Below are 19,242 nucleotides of genomic sequence, written 5' to 3'. Positions count from 1 at the left end.
TGAAAATGTAGTTTCTGGGTTCTCACTGACCTTGACCAATCTGATCACTGATCTCAACCATCTCCCAGGTGTTGCAGCTGCATCACATCTCCTTCACTATCAAATCTTCATTCAGTTTAGGTCTCCATGCTATCTAGCTTATTTTCCAACTAGTTAGTTGATGTACCATATGTTAAGTGATCTATAGAACGTTTAGTTGTCTTTAAATAACACACCCTAGTTAACATATGCTTGCACCAAACAAAATTTATATACATCCTGAAAGATGGTAACATGAACCACCTCAAGTATCAGAAGATTTGGTTTGTCCCCTTTGACTCTCACCAACTTTTACCGATGCACCATAGAAAGCATCCTATCTGGATGTATCACGACTTGGTACGGCAACTGCTTTGCCCAGGACAGCAAGAAGCTGCATAGAGTTGTGGACATGGGCCAGCACATCACGGACACCAGCCTCCCCTCCTTGGACTCTGTCTTTACCTCTGGTTGTCTTGGTGAAGCAGCCAGCATAATCAAAGACCCCACCCACCCGGGACATTCTCTCTTCTCTCCTCTTCCATCGGGTAGAAGATACAGGAGCCTGAGGGCACGTACCACCAGACTTAAGGACAACTTCTACCCCACTGTGATAAGACTATTGAACGGTTCCCTCATACAATGAGATGGACAATGACCTCACGATCTACCTTGTTGCGACCTTGCACCTTATTGCACTGCACTTTCTCTGTAGCTGTGACACTTTACTCTGTACTGTTACTGTTTTTACCTGTACTACATCAATGCACTCTGTACTAGCTCAATGTAACTGCACTGTGTAATGAATTGACCTGTATGATCGGTTTGTAAGACAAGCTTTTCACTGTACCTCGGTACAAGTGACAATAATAAACCAATACCAATACCAAGCACAAAGTAACATTCCATCCTTTTAGTGAATACCCATGGTCACCAAATCCCCTAACTTTAGCACTCTGATGGAGATGCTCTCTGTGTGAGCATCTTTCCTTTTATTCCTTCTTTCCACTGTTTCTCCATTATCTTTCTCTTCCTTTCCTTCCAGCCCTTCTTTCCCTTACATTCTCTCCTCCCTTCATTTCCTTCCCTCCCTCCCTTTCTCCTTTCATTCCTTTCCTTTGCCCTTCCGCCCCAACCTTCCCCTACCTTCCCTTCCATTTCTTTTCCTTTCCCTTCATTTTAATTTCCTTCCCCTCTCCCATTTCTTCCCTTTTCTTTTCTTGTGTCTGTCCTTTCATTCCTTCCTTTCCATTCCTTCCTTTTCATTCTTTCAAGGTGTTCCTTTCCTCTCTTTTCCTTCCCTTCCTACCTTCCTCACGTTCCCTTTTATTTCCTTCATTTCTTCCTTTCTCTTTCTTCCTTTTCCATTCCTTCCTGCTGACTCCTTCCTTTCAGTACTTTTTCCTTTCTAAAGCGGCTGAGGCCTGTTAGAAAGAGAATAGAAAATACAGTTCAGTGAAAAAGCATTTCATTTTGTGAAACTGCATTGTTTTGTTTCTTTATAATGCTTAACTGAAAAAAAACAGTTACTAAAAATAAACAGTGAATATAATTTCAGAAGGTATGTTGAGCCGAATCTGGGGATCTGATGGTGAGGTTGATCACGAAGAGGGTGTCATGTTCACTCAATGAAGTTGCAACTATTGCAGTCACACAAAATGGACATAGAATTCTGAAATTATGGAAAAAATTATTGTATCTGTTTTCTGTGCACAGAAACTAATTTTAGATCTGAAATGTATTGCCTGAAAGGATGATTGAAGTGGACTCAATAGTAGCTTTCAGAAGAGAAAAAATAAGATACTTAAAAGGAAAAAAATTGAAGTGCTTTGTGAAAAGGTCATTGGAATGGGACTTGAACAGCTCTACCAAAGAAGAATGGATGCAGTCCCAGTGGGCTGCATAGTCCCTTTCTGTGATATATCATTATATCATGAGACACCTTGAAAGTTAAAGCAAATCGTTAACAATAATAATAATTTCCTTTGTATTTCAATGTACTAAATGTTTTGATCAGGATAAGCAGTCAGAACAGATCAATTATTAACACCAGTTATTTTTTATTTTGTATAATAGTGACTTATATCTTCATTTCGAGGGTTCACTGTGTGGGGTGCCAAGATAAAAGATTGTGAAACTATATCTTTAAATTTGTGTGGATATGATTTTTATTTTGCAGAACTGATGTGAATTCTTTGTCAATAGTTAAACATCAAAGCAAGTCAAAATGTAAATTTGATAATTTATGAAATTATGTTTTAATTTCCAATCCAATGACAGATAACTTTATAACTGCTTTATATCCTCACATATTCTCTTCTCAGTTAATGAGCACTGACATGCACAAACCAGATATGCAGATAAAAAAAAGGTTTCACTGCAGTTACTTTTCAACCTTTCACTTCAGCAGTCACCACCTATGTCATAAATTATAGAATTTGCATCAGTGAATCATAGAGCACGGAACCAAGCCTTTGACCCACCCAAGTCCATTCCATCCATCAAGCACTCATTTACATCAATCCCATTTCTACCACTCACCAATAAACAAGGGGTAACTTTACAGTGGCCAATTAACAAACTGACATGCACTTCTTTGGAATGTGGGAGAAAGCTGGAACACCCAGAGGAAGCCCAAGTGGTCACAGGGAAAATGTTCAAATTCCACACACAGAACACCATGTCAAGATTGAAACTGGGTGGCTTGAGCTGTGAGGCAGCAGTGCGACTGATAATGTTACTGTGCAAAGAAATAAAGTGTAATTCAGATATGTTGTTTGCTAATTAATATTTTGTTGTATCCATACCTCAAAAGCTGTATGAGACCGAAACACATTATCAGTGAAAGAAGATGGCCTCTATCTTTTTTACATTATGACTAAGGCAATGGTACATATTGGACAGAAAATGCATCATCACTCCTGTCATTAAGTTATGGATCCCTGATTGACGATCCACCTCAACAGAGTTTTTACAGCTTGCCATCTGCTTGCAGTCAACTGGTATTACAGTCCAGATGTGACTATGATTATAGGCTGTTGTTTCTTGGCAAGTCTTCGTTGTACCTAAGGGAGGTCTTGCATCAATGCCTCCTTATTAAATTATTAGGCATAGAAAAGACACATTCGACTATACTGAATTATTCTCTATTTCCATGTGAAGTATTGCCCATGGGATTTAGAACTCACTTATTTTATTTTAGAATATCAAATGCAAAATTCAAAATCAAACATATCCTCCCAAAACTAAAAAAGAGTTTTGACATTTATTTCAAAAATTCAGATGTCGATCAGAAACTTAAATGGTTTAAACCATTCAGATTTGCAACATTCCTCTTCCCTACACTTCCAGATTACCTAGGAGCAGAAATAGAGAAATACTCATTTCTGAATAATGAAATTGATTGGCAGTTATGTGAAAAGCAGGATATTTTTTTGAATGGAAATTTATTGATTTGGATAAACTGTTAAAATGACAATTTACTATAGATAGGCTGGTAGATGCTTAATGTATAAAGCTGACAAAGTGCATGGGTTCCTATAAATTAATACACATAGATTTTATTATAAATTCAGTAGAAATTGTAGAAAGTAGTGATGTTAGTTTGGTAACTTGTAATTCCATAAGGGACATGCTTAACCCAGTGAAAGTCTAACTCAAATCACTGCAGAGAGGCTCAAACCCACAACCTTCTGAAGCAACTATGGATTCAAAATTGTGTTCTGGGTTTGAAAGCCACTACCTTGATTAATTATTGGGAGGGAAATCCAAAACACGTCAGAAAGCGCAAAATATGGTGGTGGTCAAATCAACATTGCTTTTGACTAAGTGGTAATGCTTCACCAGCATATTGAAGAAATAATGTTTGCTAAGAAACAAGTATATACGTCGTGGTGTGTAAGTGAATCCGAAGTGTTTGTGGAGGATTTGGGCAAGGTGTTAAGCATTCCCTCTCACGTTTTCCCAGGCAAACTGAATGGGTGTAATTGAGTATAGAAGCTCTGTTTCAGTACAACTTATTCTTTCAGTGGGAATAACAATATCTCAAATGTTGAATTAAAAAATCAAAGATGAAAAAGAGGACCAGAGCTTCAAGCATCAGGAAGAAACAAATTAAGGAGTTACTCTCTTCTACTGTGAACACTTTTCTCGTATTACATTGTTACTGATTGTACCTGCTACCATAATGACTACAGCTTTCAACAGCCAGTCATGAAACCTGCTCAACAGTCTGTAGAATTTAAAACTTCTGCTTTATCATGTTACTCCCTCTTTTAGATTGTTTCATATATTCCAAGTTGCCAGCTGTTGATCTAGTGAGGAGAGGAAATGCTAGGTTATAGTTCAAGATACGTGGGTCAAGCTTAGTGGACCAACTGGTCAATAGGTAGCACTGTGATTGGGCACTTCTCCCCCATTTCCATCCCTCGTCACCTGGGAGAGACAAGAAAAAGAGAAAATGTGCCTAATTAAAAAGATCTGGATTTATGTAGTTCCTTTCATGACCTCAGGATGTATAAAAATCACGTTCCAGCTAATAACATTTCTTTTGAAATGTAGTTGCTGTTGTAATGTAAGAATCATAGCAGCCAGATTGCACACAGCAAGACTCCAAAAGCAGCAGTTTGATTATGACCAGGTAATCCATTTTTAGTAGATAGGTTTTTTAGTGTTTGTTTTGGTAGATAAACCCCATCCAGAACACTAGGGAATAACATGCTGCCCTGCTTTGAAACAGCAACTTGAGTTATTTTATGTTCACCTGAGAAATCAGACAGGGCCTTATTTAACCTTGAACTGTATTGTAATTCCTCAGGACTCCAGTCCTTTGCCAGCCTAGAATTTAGTGCACGTGATCCTCTGAAGAGGTGAGAATTCTATCAACAGCACCAAAGCTAAGAGAAGGGAAAGGAAAATATCCATGAAATTCCTCCTATATCCCTCGGGATTGCCACCATCAATATGATTCTACCATTTTCTGCCACTGGTGAATCACCATGACCATCTTCCTGATTTTAACTTCCTGATTATGATTCGTTTGATGTTGTGCAAAGCCAACATATATTTTCAAATGGTGTTGCTGAAGAAGTCAATGTGTAGCATGTTGTGATACTGAGTTATTTCCTATCGAGTCTGATGGTTGTTCTGTCACATTGACTGAGACGTTTATAGGTGAGAGGATGATGGATGGGAATTTACAGTTGGCAACATTTCAAATGATTGACAATAGCTAACATGACAGTGCACTGTCCATCATTTTGATGGAGTTTGAGAAATGGGAGTTAAATAAATTGCGTCTGGAGGTGATTGAAGTGATGGTTATGAATATTGAATGGCAAAGTCAGGCAAGAATTAAGAGGCATTATGGAAGTAGAATAAGACAGTCTTAAAGATGGACTGGATGTGATATGTAATGGTTAACCTAGATTCAAATATAATACTATTAGGAAAAGCAAACAAAAACAGTGAAACTATGAAAAAAAACAGAGAATGCAAGTACTAAGCAGGTTAAGTAGCACCTGTGGAGAAAGAAACAGTTAATATCTCAGACCGATGAAAGACCATCAACCTGTTGCATAAATTCTTTCTTTCTCCACATTGTTATGCTCTCTCATTGTTATACTGGTTGTTATGTTATCTCTTTTGTAACACAATTATTCTTAGCCTGAGACCAGTTAACTCTGTTTGGACAGAGCAAGAAAGGGTGTCGTAACTTTGCTTATAATTTTCATACTGATGATCTTTTAATGTAATGGGTTTAGAGTAAGAAGTAAGAGATTTAGAGGGGATCTGAGGAAGAACTTTTCACCCAGGATGACTGGAATCTGGAATGCCCTGCCTGAGAGAGTGGTGGAGGCAGTTAAGAAGTATCCGGATGAGCACTTGGATCACCAAGGCCTAGAATGCTATAGACCAGGTGCTGGTAAATGGGTTTACAGTAAAACTTCAATAATCTACTATCCTTCCATTCAGAAGTCCTAATGGTTTGCCATCTCACTCACCAGGTAAACCTTGTGTCGATCCCCATCCACTCACTGGGGCTCCAGTTGCCACGATCCCCATCCATTCACTGTCTGTAAGGAGTTTGTAGGTTCTCCCTGTGTCTGTGTGGGTTTCCTCCGGGTGCTCCGGTTTCTTCCCACATTCCAAAGACATATGGGTTAGGAAGTTATGGGCATGCTATGTTGGCGTGCGGGCTGCCCCCCAAAATCACTACGCAAAAGGTGTATTTCACTGTGTGCTTCAATGCACAGGTGACTAATAAAGATCTTATCTCTTATCTCTCTAAGACCTGTCCATTCATCGAGCCACTGATTCTCATGTTGACTATCCTCTATCTGGACACCAGTTTCCACGCTCCCTGACCACTCGCTGGGGACCCAGTTCCCGCTCTTCCTTCCACTCCATGGGGCCCGAGTTCCCGTGTTGCCCACTGAGTCGCCAGGGCCCCTGTTCCCACACTCCCTTTAAACTCACCTGGTTCTGTTGGCTGCACTCCATTGAAATCTACCAGGTTCACTGAAATGTTGCTGTGTAACATCTTTTTAAAAAGTGAATTAAAACTGTGTTGGAGTACTAATAAAATAACACCCAATCATCAAGAAAATATGCTAGTCTGTCATCACAACTGTCTGAAGCGTGCCAGATTAACAGAGTTGTATTTTAGTATAGATGGGCACTTCATGGTTAGCATGGACATGGTGGACTGAAGGGCCTGTTTCTCTGCCATGCATTCAGTGACTCTGTACAGTTAACTATGAATTAATTGGAGACTCCAATTCTGTTCATCCAGTTTTATTCCTGTGCAATTTGACCATAGATTCAAATGATTTACAGAGGCATTATCTATGCAAACAGTATTTCCATGTCAAAGCTGTTGGTATGGCAACTTGATTTTCCAGGATATTATTGTAATGTCCTTGGTTACAAATCATAACAAGATTCATTACCAAGGACTATGTTGTGAAGTTGGAAAATAGATTTGGATTCAGAAATAAAAAGATGATTGCTAAGAACCTTGTCAATCTCTTTTCCCTGGGAGGTGTGACAATGAAAGACTTGATATTCCTTTGTTTACCAGCATATTGTTAGTATTTATTTATTTCTGATTCTGTCACTCACACTGACAATCTGCTAGACAATGCTCATCTCCAACGAGAGATCTAACCACCTATCCTTGATATTTAACTATGCCCCCATTGGCAAATCCCTCATCATCAACATCCCATTGTCCAAAAACTCGATCAGATGAGCCACATAAATCCTGTGATTACAAGAACGTCTCGGGAGCTGGGTACTTCGCGGCAAATAACTCACCTCTTTTCCGCCATCTACAAGTCATGAGTGTGATGGAGTATTCTTCTGTTGGCTGGTTGAATGTACTTTCAACAATATTCAAAAAGTCTGTCAGCATCCCAGACAAAACAGCCTGGTTGATAGCACTGTAGTTACTTACTTGGGTTCCCCCAGCAGTACTTATCAAACCTGTGTCTTCTACCATCAAGAAAGGCAAGGAACATACACATGGCTCTCTCAGCACCTGCATGTTCTGCTCAGGTCTCATGCTGACTTGGAAATGTACCACTGTTCCTGGGATCTAAATCACAGAATCCCTACTCACCTTCTCTAGGACTGCAATGCTTCTTAAAAAGTGGCTCAGCACCACCTTGTCGTGGGCGGTTTGGGATTGGCAATAAATGAAGGCTTTGCTAGTGATGCCCATGTGCTAACAAATGAACAAAATCTTTAGACTGCTACTAATATTCCAATGCATTCTCTTTGATATTTTCTGAATTTCAGCTTACTGCATCAGATGCTGATGAAGATAAGAATGGACGAATCACTTATGAAATTGTAACCGGTGACCATGGGGACTTTGTAATAAGTAACAGCAGTGGACTGATCACCATTGCTCCAGGAGTTAATTTAAATGTTGGACAGACCTATGCTCTTACTATCAAAGCAACAGATAATGCTCATCCAGCTCAAAGAAGGTCAGTATTTCTTGAAAAAAAAGGTAAACACAAAAGAACATTTCAGTAACAAACAATCTGCTGGAGGAAATCAGTGGGTCGTGTAGCATCTGTGTGTGGGGGTGGGGGGTGGGGGGAAGGAATTGTTTCAGTAATCTTGCCTGGATGTTTACCACACACTTTACCCTCTGGTGTAATATGGAGACTCCTCTTAATAAACAGTCCAAATGAAACATGGCTTTTTTACACGTAAACCATGGATCGCTTCTGAAGGAAATGTTTTAAAGCAGGTAAGATATGCAAAGGAAATTTTAGAAGATATAAATACAAAATTGCACTCAGACAAGTGATAAATGTTTGAAAAAACTTATCAAGTAAGGTACTTCAAGTTCAGTGCCTGTACAAAGCAGTTTCAATTTTATAATGATGGTAAACGTGTATAAATAAATTATGGCATAAAACATAACTGATTCCAGCGACTCTGCTCACCTGCATTGTCAGGTCGAGGCACTAACTCTGGACTGAAGCTACATCAATATATCATAACATAAACAATACCATAACATAAACCACTTCTTACTAATACCAGATGATAAGATACTTTTAAGAACATAATGAAAGTTTCATTTTCACCTCAGAAGTTGGGGACTTGCTAAAATCGATAACAGGATGAAAATTTATGATCATTTGGACAATGCTGGATTAGTAAAAGAAAGCCAGCACAGATTTGTTAAAAGGCAACTCATGTTTAATTAATTTTAGTTTTTCCTAATGAGGTGACAGTGAGTTAATGCAGTTGATTAGACTATCAAAAGGCATTTGATAAAGTGCAACAGGATAAACTATTAAAGGGGCAGTGTCCATGCAAAACTAACTGAAGAACAGGAATTAGTTGTGAACATTTGATTCGCGGGCTGGAGGAATCTACGTAATGATAACCACTAAGGGTTGACACTTGGAACACTGCCTTGCTTGATGCATATTAATGACTTGAATTTGGAAGTACAGGGAGCCATCTTAAAAATATGCAGGTAATAAGAAACTTGGATGTGGGGTAAAGAGTGAGAAGGATAGCGATAAGCTTCAAGGGAATATAGGCAAGTTGGTGGAATGGGTGAATAGAGAGCAGATGAAATGTAAGGCAGTAATGTCAGACATGGGAGGATGAACAAGGCGAGGCAAAATAATATGAAAGGTGCAATTCTAAAATGCTTGGGTGCACACACACAGACAAAACTGAATGCGGGAAAACCAGTTTAGATGTGATATAAAGAAGATAAATTCCTGGGCTTCATAAATAGTGGCAAAAGTAGGGAGTTTATCTTCAACCTCTGGTTTGGGAACAACTGGAGGGTTACATCCGTTGCTCTTTTGCATGTTATAGGAAGGATGTTATGGCCCGAGAAAGGTGTAGAGAAGATTTAGGAGGATGGTCCTAAGGATGAGAGACTTTAAATATGTGTGTAGACTGGGACGGAGAGGCAGGGGTTGATTTCCTTTTCGCTGAGGAGAGATTTGACTGAAGTGTTCAGAATCACCCAGAGACATTGTGAACCCGTTTCCACAGGCAGAAGAGTCGAGACCCAGACTTCAAGTGATTGACAAATGAACAAGGAATGACATGAGGAAAATCCTGATTGTGCATTAAATGGTCATGATCTGCAATCCACAGCCTGGTGTGGTGGTGCAAGCAAATTCAATCTTTCCTTTCACAAGAAATTGGGTGAATGCATACAGGGAGAAAAGAACCTGAAGGGGTATAGGGAAGGAACTGAGGAATGGGACTGGCTTCTAGGCAGAAGGTCTCCATCTGTGCAGTAATTATCCTATGATTCTATGATATACCAAAGAAGAATTTTCAAGCAATCAACCTTGTCACGTCTTCAATTTTTCTTGTGTTCCTTGTCCAAGCAATCATTATGTATTTTTCAGAGGGCAGTATTGCAGATTAATTCATGTTTTATGGCAGTTCCTGCAAGTAAGTTATTCATGATTAATGCTTCAATTTAAAACAGTGAAAAGTTTAAAGCAGTCTCAATGGAAAGCTTTACTTGAATTGATTTCGCAAAAGTCTCCCTGTAAGGGATTTATTTTGGACAATATGTAAATGTATAAAATTAATGCATTGATATATTTAAGTGGAACCACTAATCTCTTTAAAATAAGCTTTGGCACTTTCATGAAAATAGATGGAGAAGGTATGTTATACAAACACATTAAGTGCTTAACCACTATAATCATGCTAAGTGTTTAGCTATTTATCATTAATAATGGTTTTGAGGCTGTACTTTTGAAGTGTATTTCAAACTGATTGTGATGATGCAATTCTGGTCTTCACAGAAGCTCTATTACCACTGTCTATATTGAGGTTCTTCCTCCAAACAATCAGAGTCCTCCAAGGTTTCCACAAATGATGTACAATTTTGAAGTGAGTGAAGCAATGAGAAGAGGAGCAGTTTTGCTGAATTTGAAGGTAAATATGTGTTTACGCTACTTTGCTGTGCAGATATTCCCTGAATTACAAAAAGATTGCATGCCAAGTAAATATATTGTTAAGCAAAATTTCATAAATCGAAAAAAACTGAGTGAAATAAATCACAGGTATTTTGGCGCAGTTTTTTCTTCTGGGCAGACAGTGGCATGCTCTTCGTCAGAAAATAAAAATTTGCAAATCAACACACACCCTGTAGAGTCAATGGTGTTATAACAAAATTTTGTCAATTTAACATTCATATTTGAGGAATATCTGCCTCGTCCATATACATAAAGCCTCATACTAACTCCATGTGGACGAAGTCAAATACTCCTTTAAAATTCAAGTAAACAACATTTACTGTATTATCCTTGTCCATTTGCTTCGATGTCCTCTCAGAAGTTTCAATTGGCATATCTTGGTGCTTGTAAAACATTGATGACTGTCCTTGTTATCCCTTTATACTATCCTGTTGAATGCCATCAAGCATTTTCCCTTTATGTTTGCATTCTAAAATAATTAGCCTTGAACACTGTAGTCTGTCAAAGTTCTGTGGCCTGTCAATGAAAACATCGCTAATCTCTCCTAACTCCTTGAGGAATCCAGAATGTAATCCATCTGATCAAGGAATTTTGAATGAATGTTCTTCCAGTTTTAAAGGTACTGAATTTTAATGTCAGGACATTGTACTCTGCCCATGGAATTCATTCGACTGAAGTTAATGGAGGGTACAACACACTGATACTCGAGTGCATATACCAAAACTGACTGGGGTGAGCTTTTGGGCAGCCATGCTTCACCTCACTGCAGATGCAATAAATGGAATTTGTCTGTGGGTCTTCGATTGAGAAAAATGAAGTGAGCAGCAATTGAAATTTCATATTCAAGATTTGACTCATCACAATAAAGCCTATTTTATAAATTCCGCTCCTGAAATTGTAACTAGAGAAATCAGGCAGGCAAGTATTTAAAATGGGACAGGAGACTTGCTCCTATCTGAATCCTCCTGGCTGCAGTTCCAAATTGCATGCATCAAAGGCACTCATCCGAAGCCGTCAGTATCTTCCTATAAATGTACACTTCAGGCTCCAAGGCCTGAACATTAAATGGAAGCCAAGGAAAGCTCCAGTGGCCTGTCAGAAAGTGGATTTTGGGGCAGAACCAGCCAGAGAATTTTGTTATGTTTTAAAACGTCTGTGTCTTTGTGGGTCAAAAGAGTGACTCCCAAATAATCGTCCCCTCAAACGTTTGAATCCCTTTATAAGGGCTTCCCTTTGAGTCACAGGTCACTCACTCTGGTTCCCGGCACCTAAAAATCATGTCTGCTGGTCTCATGACATTTTCAATAAGGTTGATTAGGCCCAGGAGAATTCAATCCCTGATAGCAACACACAAAGCACTGGAGGAACTAAGCAGGTCAGGCAGTATTTATGGAGGGAAATGTCCAGTTGACGTTTTGGGACGAGACCCAGTTTCTTGACCCGAGACGTCAACTGTGCATTTCCCTCCATAGATGCTGCCTGACATGCTGAGTTCCTCCAGTGCTTTGTGTGTTACTTCGGATTCCAGCATCTGCAGTCTCTCGGTCATCAAATTCAATCCCCTGCTCATTTTTAGAATCAGGTTTATTATCACTGACATATGTCGTGAAATTTGTTGTTTGGCGGCAGCAGTACAGTGCAAGACATAAAAATCACTATAAGTCACCAACAAAATAAATAAATAAATAGTGTGAAAGAGGAATAACGAGGTAGTGTTCATGGACCATACAGAAATCTGAAGACGGAGGGGACAAAGTCGTTCTTAAAATGTTAAGTGTGGGTCTTCAGGCTCCTGTACCACCTCCTCAATTTAACAATGAGGTTAGGTTCCTGAAGAACCCTTAGTTATATCAAAATCCATAGAGTGGCAGGTACAGCATGCCCTTCACTTCCAGAAATATCACAATCACATATTGTGCTGGTAACCATGCGTTTTGCTGCTTCACTGGTAGCCAATTGGTACCAGCTGCTGTGGATAGTGAGAGAAATGGGAAGCTAGTCAATCACCTCCTTTCAACCATGCTTGTTTTGATCAGGTGAAAATACAAGCTGAAATGACAATTCATTCATCCTTTGGACTTTATTGCCAGATGCTCATTCAGAAAGTCAGAAGGAATGGGATCCAGGGAAACTTGCCTGTGTGGATTCAAAATTGGCTCAGCCAGAGAAGACAGAGGGTGGTGGTAGATGGAGCGTATTCTGCCTGGAGGTCGGTGACTAGTGGTGTTCCGCAGGGATCTGTTCTGGGACCCCTGTTCTTTGTGATTTTTATAAATGACTTGGATGAGGATGTGGAAGAGTGGGTTAGTAAGTTTGCTGATGACACAAAGGTTGGTGGTATTGTGGATAGTGTAGAAGATTGCTGTAGGTTACAACAGGACATTGATAGGATGCAGACCTGGGCTGAGAAGTGGCAGATGGAGTTCAGCCCAGAAAAGTGTGAAGTGATACACTTTGGAAGATCGAATTTGAAGGCAGAATACAAGATTAATGGAAGGGCTCTTAGCAGTGTGGAGGAACAGAGGGATCTTGGGGTCCACGTCCATAGATCCCTCAAAATTGCCGCACAGGTTGATAGGGTTGTTAAGAAGCCATATGGTGTGTTGGCCTTCATTAGTCAGGGTATTGAGTTCAAGAGTCGTGAGGTAATGTTGCAGCTCTATGAAACTCTGGTTAGACCACACTTGGAGTATTGTGTTCAGTTCTGGTCACCTCATTATAGGAAGAATGTGGAAGCTTTAGAGAGGGTGCAGAAGAGATTTGCCAGGATGCTGCCTGGATTGGAGAGCATGTCTTATGAGGATAGGTTGAGTGAGCGAGGGTTTTTCTCTCTGGAGAGAAGGAGGATGAGAGGTGACTTGATAGAGGTCTACAAGATGATAAGAGGCATTGATCAAGTGGACAGTCAGAGACTCACATGAAGGGGCATAATTTTAAGGTGATTGGAGGAAGGTATAAGGGGGATGTCAGGGGTAAGTTTTTTCACACAGAGAGTGGTGTGTATGTGGAATGCACTGCCAGCAGAGGTTGTGCAGGCAGATACTTTAGGGACATTTAAGAAACTCTCAGATAGCCACATGATTGATAGAGAAATGGAGGGCAATGTGGGAGGGAAGGGTTAGATATATATTAGAGCAGGATAAAATGTTGGCACAACATTGTGGGCCGAAGGGCCTGTACTGTGCTGTAGTGTTCTATGTTCTATGGAACAGTGAAGTGCTCAAAGGAATCTTTCTCCCCATTTTATCTAGCTTGTTAATTACATAGACTCCTTGCCATTAACCTGATCAAAAAGACTGTTAAATATTACTGGCTTTTTCGGACCTGTGTCTGAGAGGCGATCTCTGAGTGCATTCCCTGCCCTTTGTAGCAAATGAAACCTTAGTTGAGCAACAAATTAAATAAAACTGTTAGTTGTAATGAAGATGTGTTAAGTTAATGTTTGCTAACTGGGTCAGAGCCAGTAACAGAACAGAAAATGCCGGAGACACTCAGGTTGTCAGACAGCATCTGTGGAGAGAGAAACAGAGTTAACGCTTCAAATCCATCCCCTGAGTTCTGCTGAAAGGTCATTGACCTGAAACATTATACTATTTCTCTCTCCACAGAACGGTGCAGTTCCCACCACCGTTCTGTTTGCAGCTGTCTGCCTTTTGAATAAAGTCAGCATTCTGTAAATGAGATGTGGTGGAGTTGCTTCAAATTCATAGCGGGTTGTAATGGACAGATTCAATACATCAGTCATCCTGCCTTGGGGTTGGATGACTGATGTTAACAGTAACTGTAACTATTAGTCATTTGAAAAAATGATTTAGCCTGCTTATCATTTGTATCCTTTATCAAATGTTTGCTTACCATGGAATGAAGACTGAACTGGGTGTTCACACATGCGATGGGCTAACAGCATTTTATCTATGTTTTTGCCTCTTTTAATAATAAAATGGAAGTTATTAAGTCTGAGCAGAGGTGAAGGAAATAATGCTAAATCAGGGAGGTTCAACTGTATGAGAGCTTTAACTCTCGGGCTGAACTTTATCTTCCCAAAGCATAGATGACTGATGGTGAGGAGAGGTTCTGTCAGTGGATGAGGGGCCAGCTGGTGCTCGGGATGAGCTGTTGACTGGGGCTGAGGTGGGGCAAGGGGTTGTTTGGACTGGGGTGAAGTGGCATATGGGAGTGAGATAGTGGCTGGGAGTGAGGGGTTATCTAGGAGTAAGGTGGTGCTTGAGGGTGAGGTGGTGTCTGGCAGTGAGGTGCTCATTCAGAGGGGGGCATTGATTGGAGTCGAGGTGAGAATTAAGTGTCAGGTGGTGTCTGGGGTCGGATAGTGACTGAGAGCAAGGATTGAATATGGTTGAGGAAACAGTTAAGGGTGGGGTGATATCTGGGGGATGAGAGAGTGGCTGGAAGCAACCTGGTATCATTAGAACATAGAACAGAGAACACTACAGCACAGTACAGGCCCTTCAGCGGCTAACTTATCACACCTATGACTACATCCTTGGCATCCCATGCAGCAGGGTGTGCTGTTGTACAGCATTGAAACAGGCCTTTGGCCCATCATATTCATGGTTTAATTTATGTTTTTCTTGTGAATGCTGCCTATATGATGCTATGTGCCTGTGATGCTGCTGCAAGTACGTTTTTCATTGCACCTGTGCATACGTGTACTTCTGTATATGACAATAAACTCTACTTTGACTTTGAACTCTCCTCTACACTGTTACTACACTAATCATATTTTTCCTCTTGCGTCCCTGTTCCTCCAATTCTCCTGCCACCCACCGATACTGGAGGCACTGGGATCTAGAGTAGCCAATCAGTCTACACCTTTTCACATCTTTGGCATGTGGGAGGAAAGAGGAGCACCTGGGGAAACCAGAGCACATAGTCACAGGGAGAATGTGCATACTTCACACAGGCAGCATCCTTGATCAGGATGAAACCTGGGTCTCTGGAGCTGTGAGGCAGCAATGCCAGCCAGCAGGACACTGTGTCATCTCTTCCAGCACTGCCTACATCATCTTTTGCCTACCCCTCATCCAAGAAAGCTGTATCTAATGTGGTATGTGTTTTCAACCCTCTGCTGTTCAGTGTTGTGGAGTGTGTCACAAGCCTCTCAGCACGCTGGCCAATATATATATTTTGGCATTTTACCCTGCACTCTCGTGGATCTAAAGCCATGTCTTCAGTCCCCAGGATATCTATCCCACTGTCTGCTTGGAGGATTTGTACATGAGTGATGGTGACATGCTATTGGATGATTGAATCATTGCAGTTGCCCAGCTGTCTGGGACACACCCAGATAAACAACTACCTTCAGTTACAGATCGTGTCCATGCCAATAAGGAGTTTGTACGTTCTCCCCGTGTCTGTGTGGGTTTCCTCCGGGTGCTCCGGTTTCCTCCCACATTCCAAAGACATACGGGTTAGGAAGTTATGGGCATGCTATGTTGGCGCTGGAAGCGTGGCGACACTTGCGGGCTGCCGCCAGATCACTCTACGCAAAAAGATGTACTTCACTGTGTGTTTCGATGTACATATAACTAATAAAGATATCTTATAAAAACGGAACCCTCTCCAATTAATGAGTGATCCATGTTAGCTGATGAACTCCTGAGCCTTTGGAAAGCCAGCTGGAGTTGCAAATGAGAGCCAGTTTATTCTGATTGGTGTCATTGGTGACAACAGAAATGTATGTTCTCACCCTTGGTCCATTTATGACCAGGCACGTAGAACTAGTACATGAACTACACCCACTGGGAAGTCTTCTTGGACATCTGAATACAGCAGAGCGCAAATAAGCAGCTTCCAGAAAAATTGAGATCAACAAACACAGTTGACCAGCACTAATCCTTTCAAAATTTACTCCAAAGTCTTTCCAAAGGAAGGAACTGACCTTTCACAGAATTGGTCAAGGCATCAGCAGTATTTATTGTCAGATTGGATTGTCACTCATCAGATCCTGGCCGGTGCCACTGCAGTTTCAATGACAAGTTTCACAGAGTGTTGCAGCTCATGAAATTGGACTTAGGGGTGGCACGGTAGCGTAGCAGTTAGCGCAACGCTATTATAGCGCCAGCGATTGGGGTTTGATTCCCGTCGCTGTCTGTAAGGAGTTTGTACGTTCTCCCATGTCTGCGTGGGTTTCCTCCGTGTGCTCCGGTTTCCTCCCACATTCTAAAGACGTACGGGTAGGTTAATTTGGGGGTTTAAAATGGGCGGCGCTGACTCGTTGGGCCGGAAGGGCCTGTTACCACACTAAATAAAATTTTTAAAAAAATTTAAACTCGGAAACTGCACTTAAGCTCCCTGTACCAATCAATTAACATATTTAAATTGGCAACTAACCATTCCAAGGGTTCCTCATTGCTACCTTAGATGCCCAGGTTAAATCTGAAGGTTTACGTCAGTCTTCCAAGCTGCTGACTTTACAATCAATTAGAGATTGGAGATGAAAATCTATCCCTACCCCTGAACACACATGCACGCACGTGCGCGCACGCACACACGCACACGCACACACACACACACACACACAGTCTTCTTTGGTTCATTTATCTTTCATACTTCTTGAAGGAAGCCCCCTGATAATTTAATCAATGGTTAACTGAAAGACAAGAATCTTTTCAAGTTGCCATAACCTACGGGGTTGTAAGTTAATTTCTGATTTCAAAAAGAATATTAATGGCTAATCAGAGATTTAAGGAGTTAGTATTTAACATGCAAATTTATATTTAGCACAATTTTTTAAAACCTGTTTCTGCCTTTTAATATTTCGTATGATGATAGTTTCCTTGAGCTTTACTGGGCTGGAGGAGTTTCTGAATACTGAGGCATGAGGGACTAGGATGCATACTTGAACATTCTGGCCCCCACCTCTGTTTGTGCTTAATCTGCTTTGTCCTGCCGCTGAGCCTAGTGACTGCTTTAAGCCGTGTTTTCACTCTAGTCTTCTCAGTGTACCATGTAACAATGATATAATTGAGTAAACTGGTGGATAGGTAAAGCTGTAGTCTCCCATAGATTTTTAAATTACCGAAGTTAGTGTAATAAGGTAAAATTATATTTGTGCATCTCATTATTCCGAAGCATCTTATTTAAAAACACCATTTGGACAGAGTTGCAACATCTTCATCCAACTCCCACAATCCTGATGAACTTTCAGAAATTCATTTATTGGTTCGTTTATTTTTATAAATCCTGAATTGCTGAATATAGCACAATACATGAATAGAAGTAATCAAATGGTTATGCCTATGATTTTAATTGTATTTTTTCACTGAACCACAACGCTTAATAGTGCATGGAGCAGGCAGGAATAGGGAGTGAATGTCTGCAGGAACACAAGGCTGGGATGATTGACAGCACTGAAGGTCACAACAAACCATGCATAACACTGATCAACCTTGATCTCATAGAATCAAGAAAAGCTATGTACCCATATTGTTCTCCAATGTCGATACTGGGCAGCTTATTTCAAATCAAATTATTTCACCTAATGTTGTTCTTATTCCATTGTGAGTTGTGTGCATTGTAGGCAAGGCCATCATTTATTACCCATCCGTAATTGTCCTTGAGAAGGCAGTGGCCCACCATTTTTTTTTAATTGCTGCAGTCTGTGTGACAAAGTTCCTACATTGTCAAGTAGGGAGTTTCAATGCCCATGGGAGAAGGGCAGGACCGGCATCTCAACATTCCAGGACATATGGAATCTTCAGATATGACAGAGGATGCAAAAGAGAAAGTTGCATTGCAGTATTGATGATGGGGTCCATTACTGTAGTAATGAGGGAGGATGTCCTAGAAGGCTTCTCAAATGAAACTATATGGATACTTAAGAACAAAAAATGTGTGATCACTTAGACGGGGATATACTACTGGCCTTATAGTAACAGGAAACAGAGGAGCAGACATGTATACAAACACAGAGAGATATAAGAACAATAGGGTTATAATGGTAGAGGATTTCAACTTACCTGATATTCATCGCTTCAGTGCAAAAAGCGCGGAGGGAGTGAAATTACTAAACTGTATTCACGAGAGCTTTCTGAGCCAATATGGAGATAGCCCTACTAGAAAAGAGACAAAACTGGACCTAATCTTAAGGAATATAGTCAGGCAAGTATTTGAAGTGCCGATCAGAGAGTATTTTGGAGATAGTGACCATAACTCTAGGTTCAAAGGTAATTATGGAAAAAGATAATGATTGGAGATTAAGATCGTGAAATGAGGGAAGGCTGATTTCAAAAATTATAATATAGGACATGACAAAAGTAGACCAGGAGCAACTGCTGACTGTTAGGGCTACATCTAATAAGTGGGAGGCATTCAAAAGTGAAATGATGAGAGTTCAGAGCCAATGTGTCCCACAAGGGTGAAAGTTCTGGATATTAAGTCCAAGGGACCCTGGATGTCAAAAGCTTGATACAAAAGCCTGAAAGCACGTACCACCAGGCTCAAGTGCAGCTTCTATCCCACTGTTATAAGACTATTGAATGGTTCCCTTGTAAAAATGGGCCCTTGACCTCACAATCTACCTCGTTATGACCTTGCACCTTATTGTCTACCTGTGCTGCATTTTCTCTATAACTGCAATACTTTATTCTGCACTCTATTTTTGTTTTACTTTGTATGACCTCAATGCACTGTTGTATTTAATTGATCTTTATAAACTGTATGCAAGACAAGTTTTTCACTGCACCTGGGTACATGTGACAATAATAAACCAATTTAC

General features: G+C 40.5%; 1 protein-coding gene across 1 annotated transcript in view; it reads left to right on the top strand.

The window, feature by feature from the left end:
* The window catches only part of pcdh15b (protocadherin-related 15b), a 564,355-nt gene that overhangs the window by 237,530 nt on the left and 307,583 nt on the right, over positions 1 to 19,242 (top strand). The window contains exons 14-15 of the mRNA XM_052027763.1: positions 7,819 to 8,012; positions 10,332 to 10,464. Of these exons, the coding sequence (XP_051883723.1) occupies positions 7,819 to 8,012; positions 10,332 to 10,464 (327 nt within the window). The remainder of the gene's footprint in view (positions 1 to 7,818; positions 8,013 to 10,331; positions 10,465 to 19,242) is intronic.

This window comes from Pristis pectinata, chromosome 12 (assembly GCF_009764475.1).
Source record: "Pristis pectinata isolate sPriPec2 chromosome 12, sPriPec2.1.pri, whole genome shotgun sequence".
Lineage (NCBI taxonomy): Eukaryota > Metazoa > Chordata > Chondrichthyes > Rhinopristiformes > Pristidae > Pristis > Pristis pectinata.
This window is presented reverse-complemented; position numbering and strand designations above follow the sequence as displayed.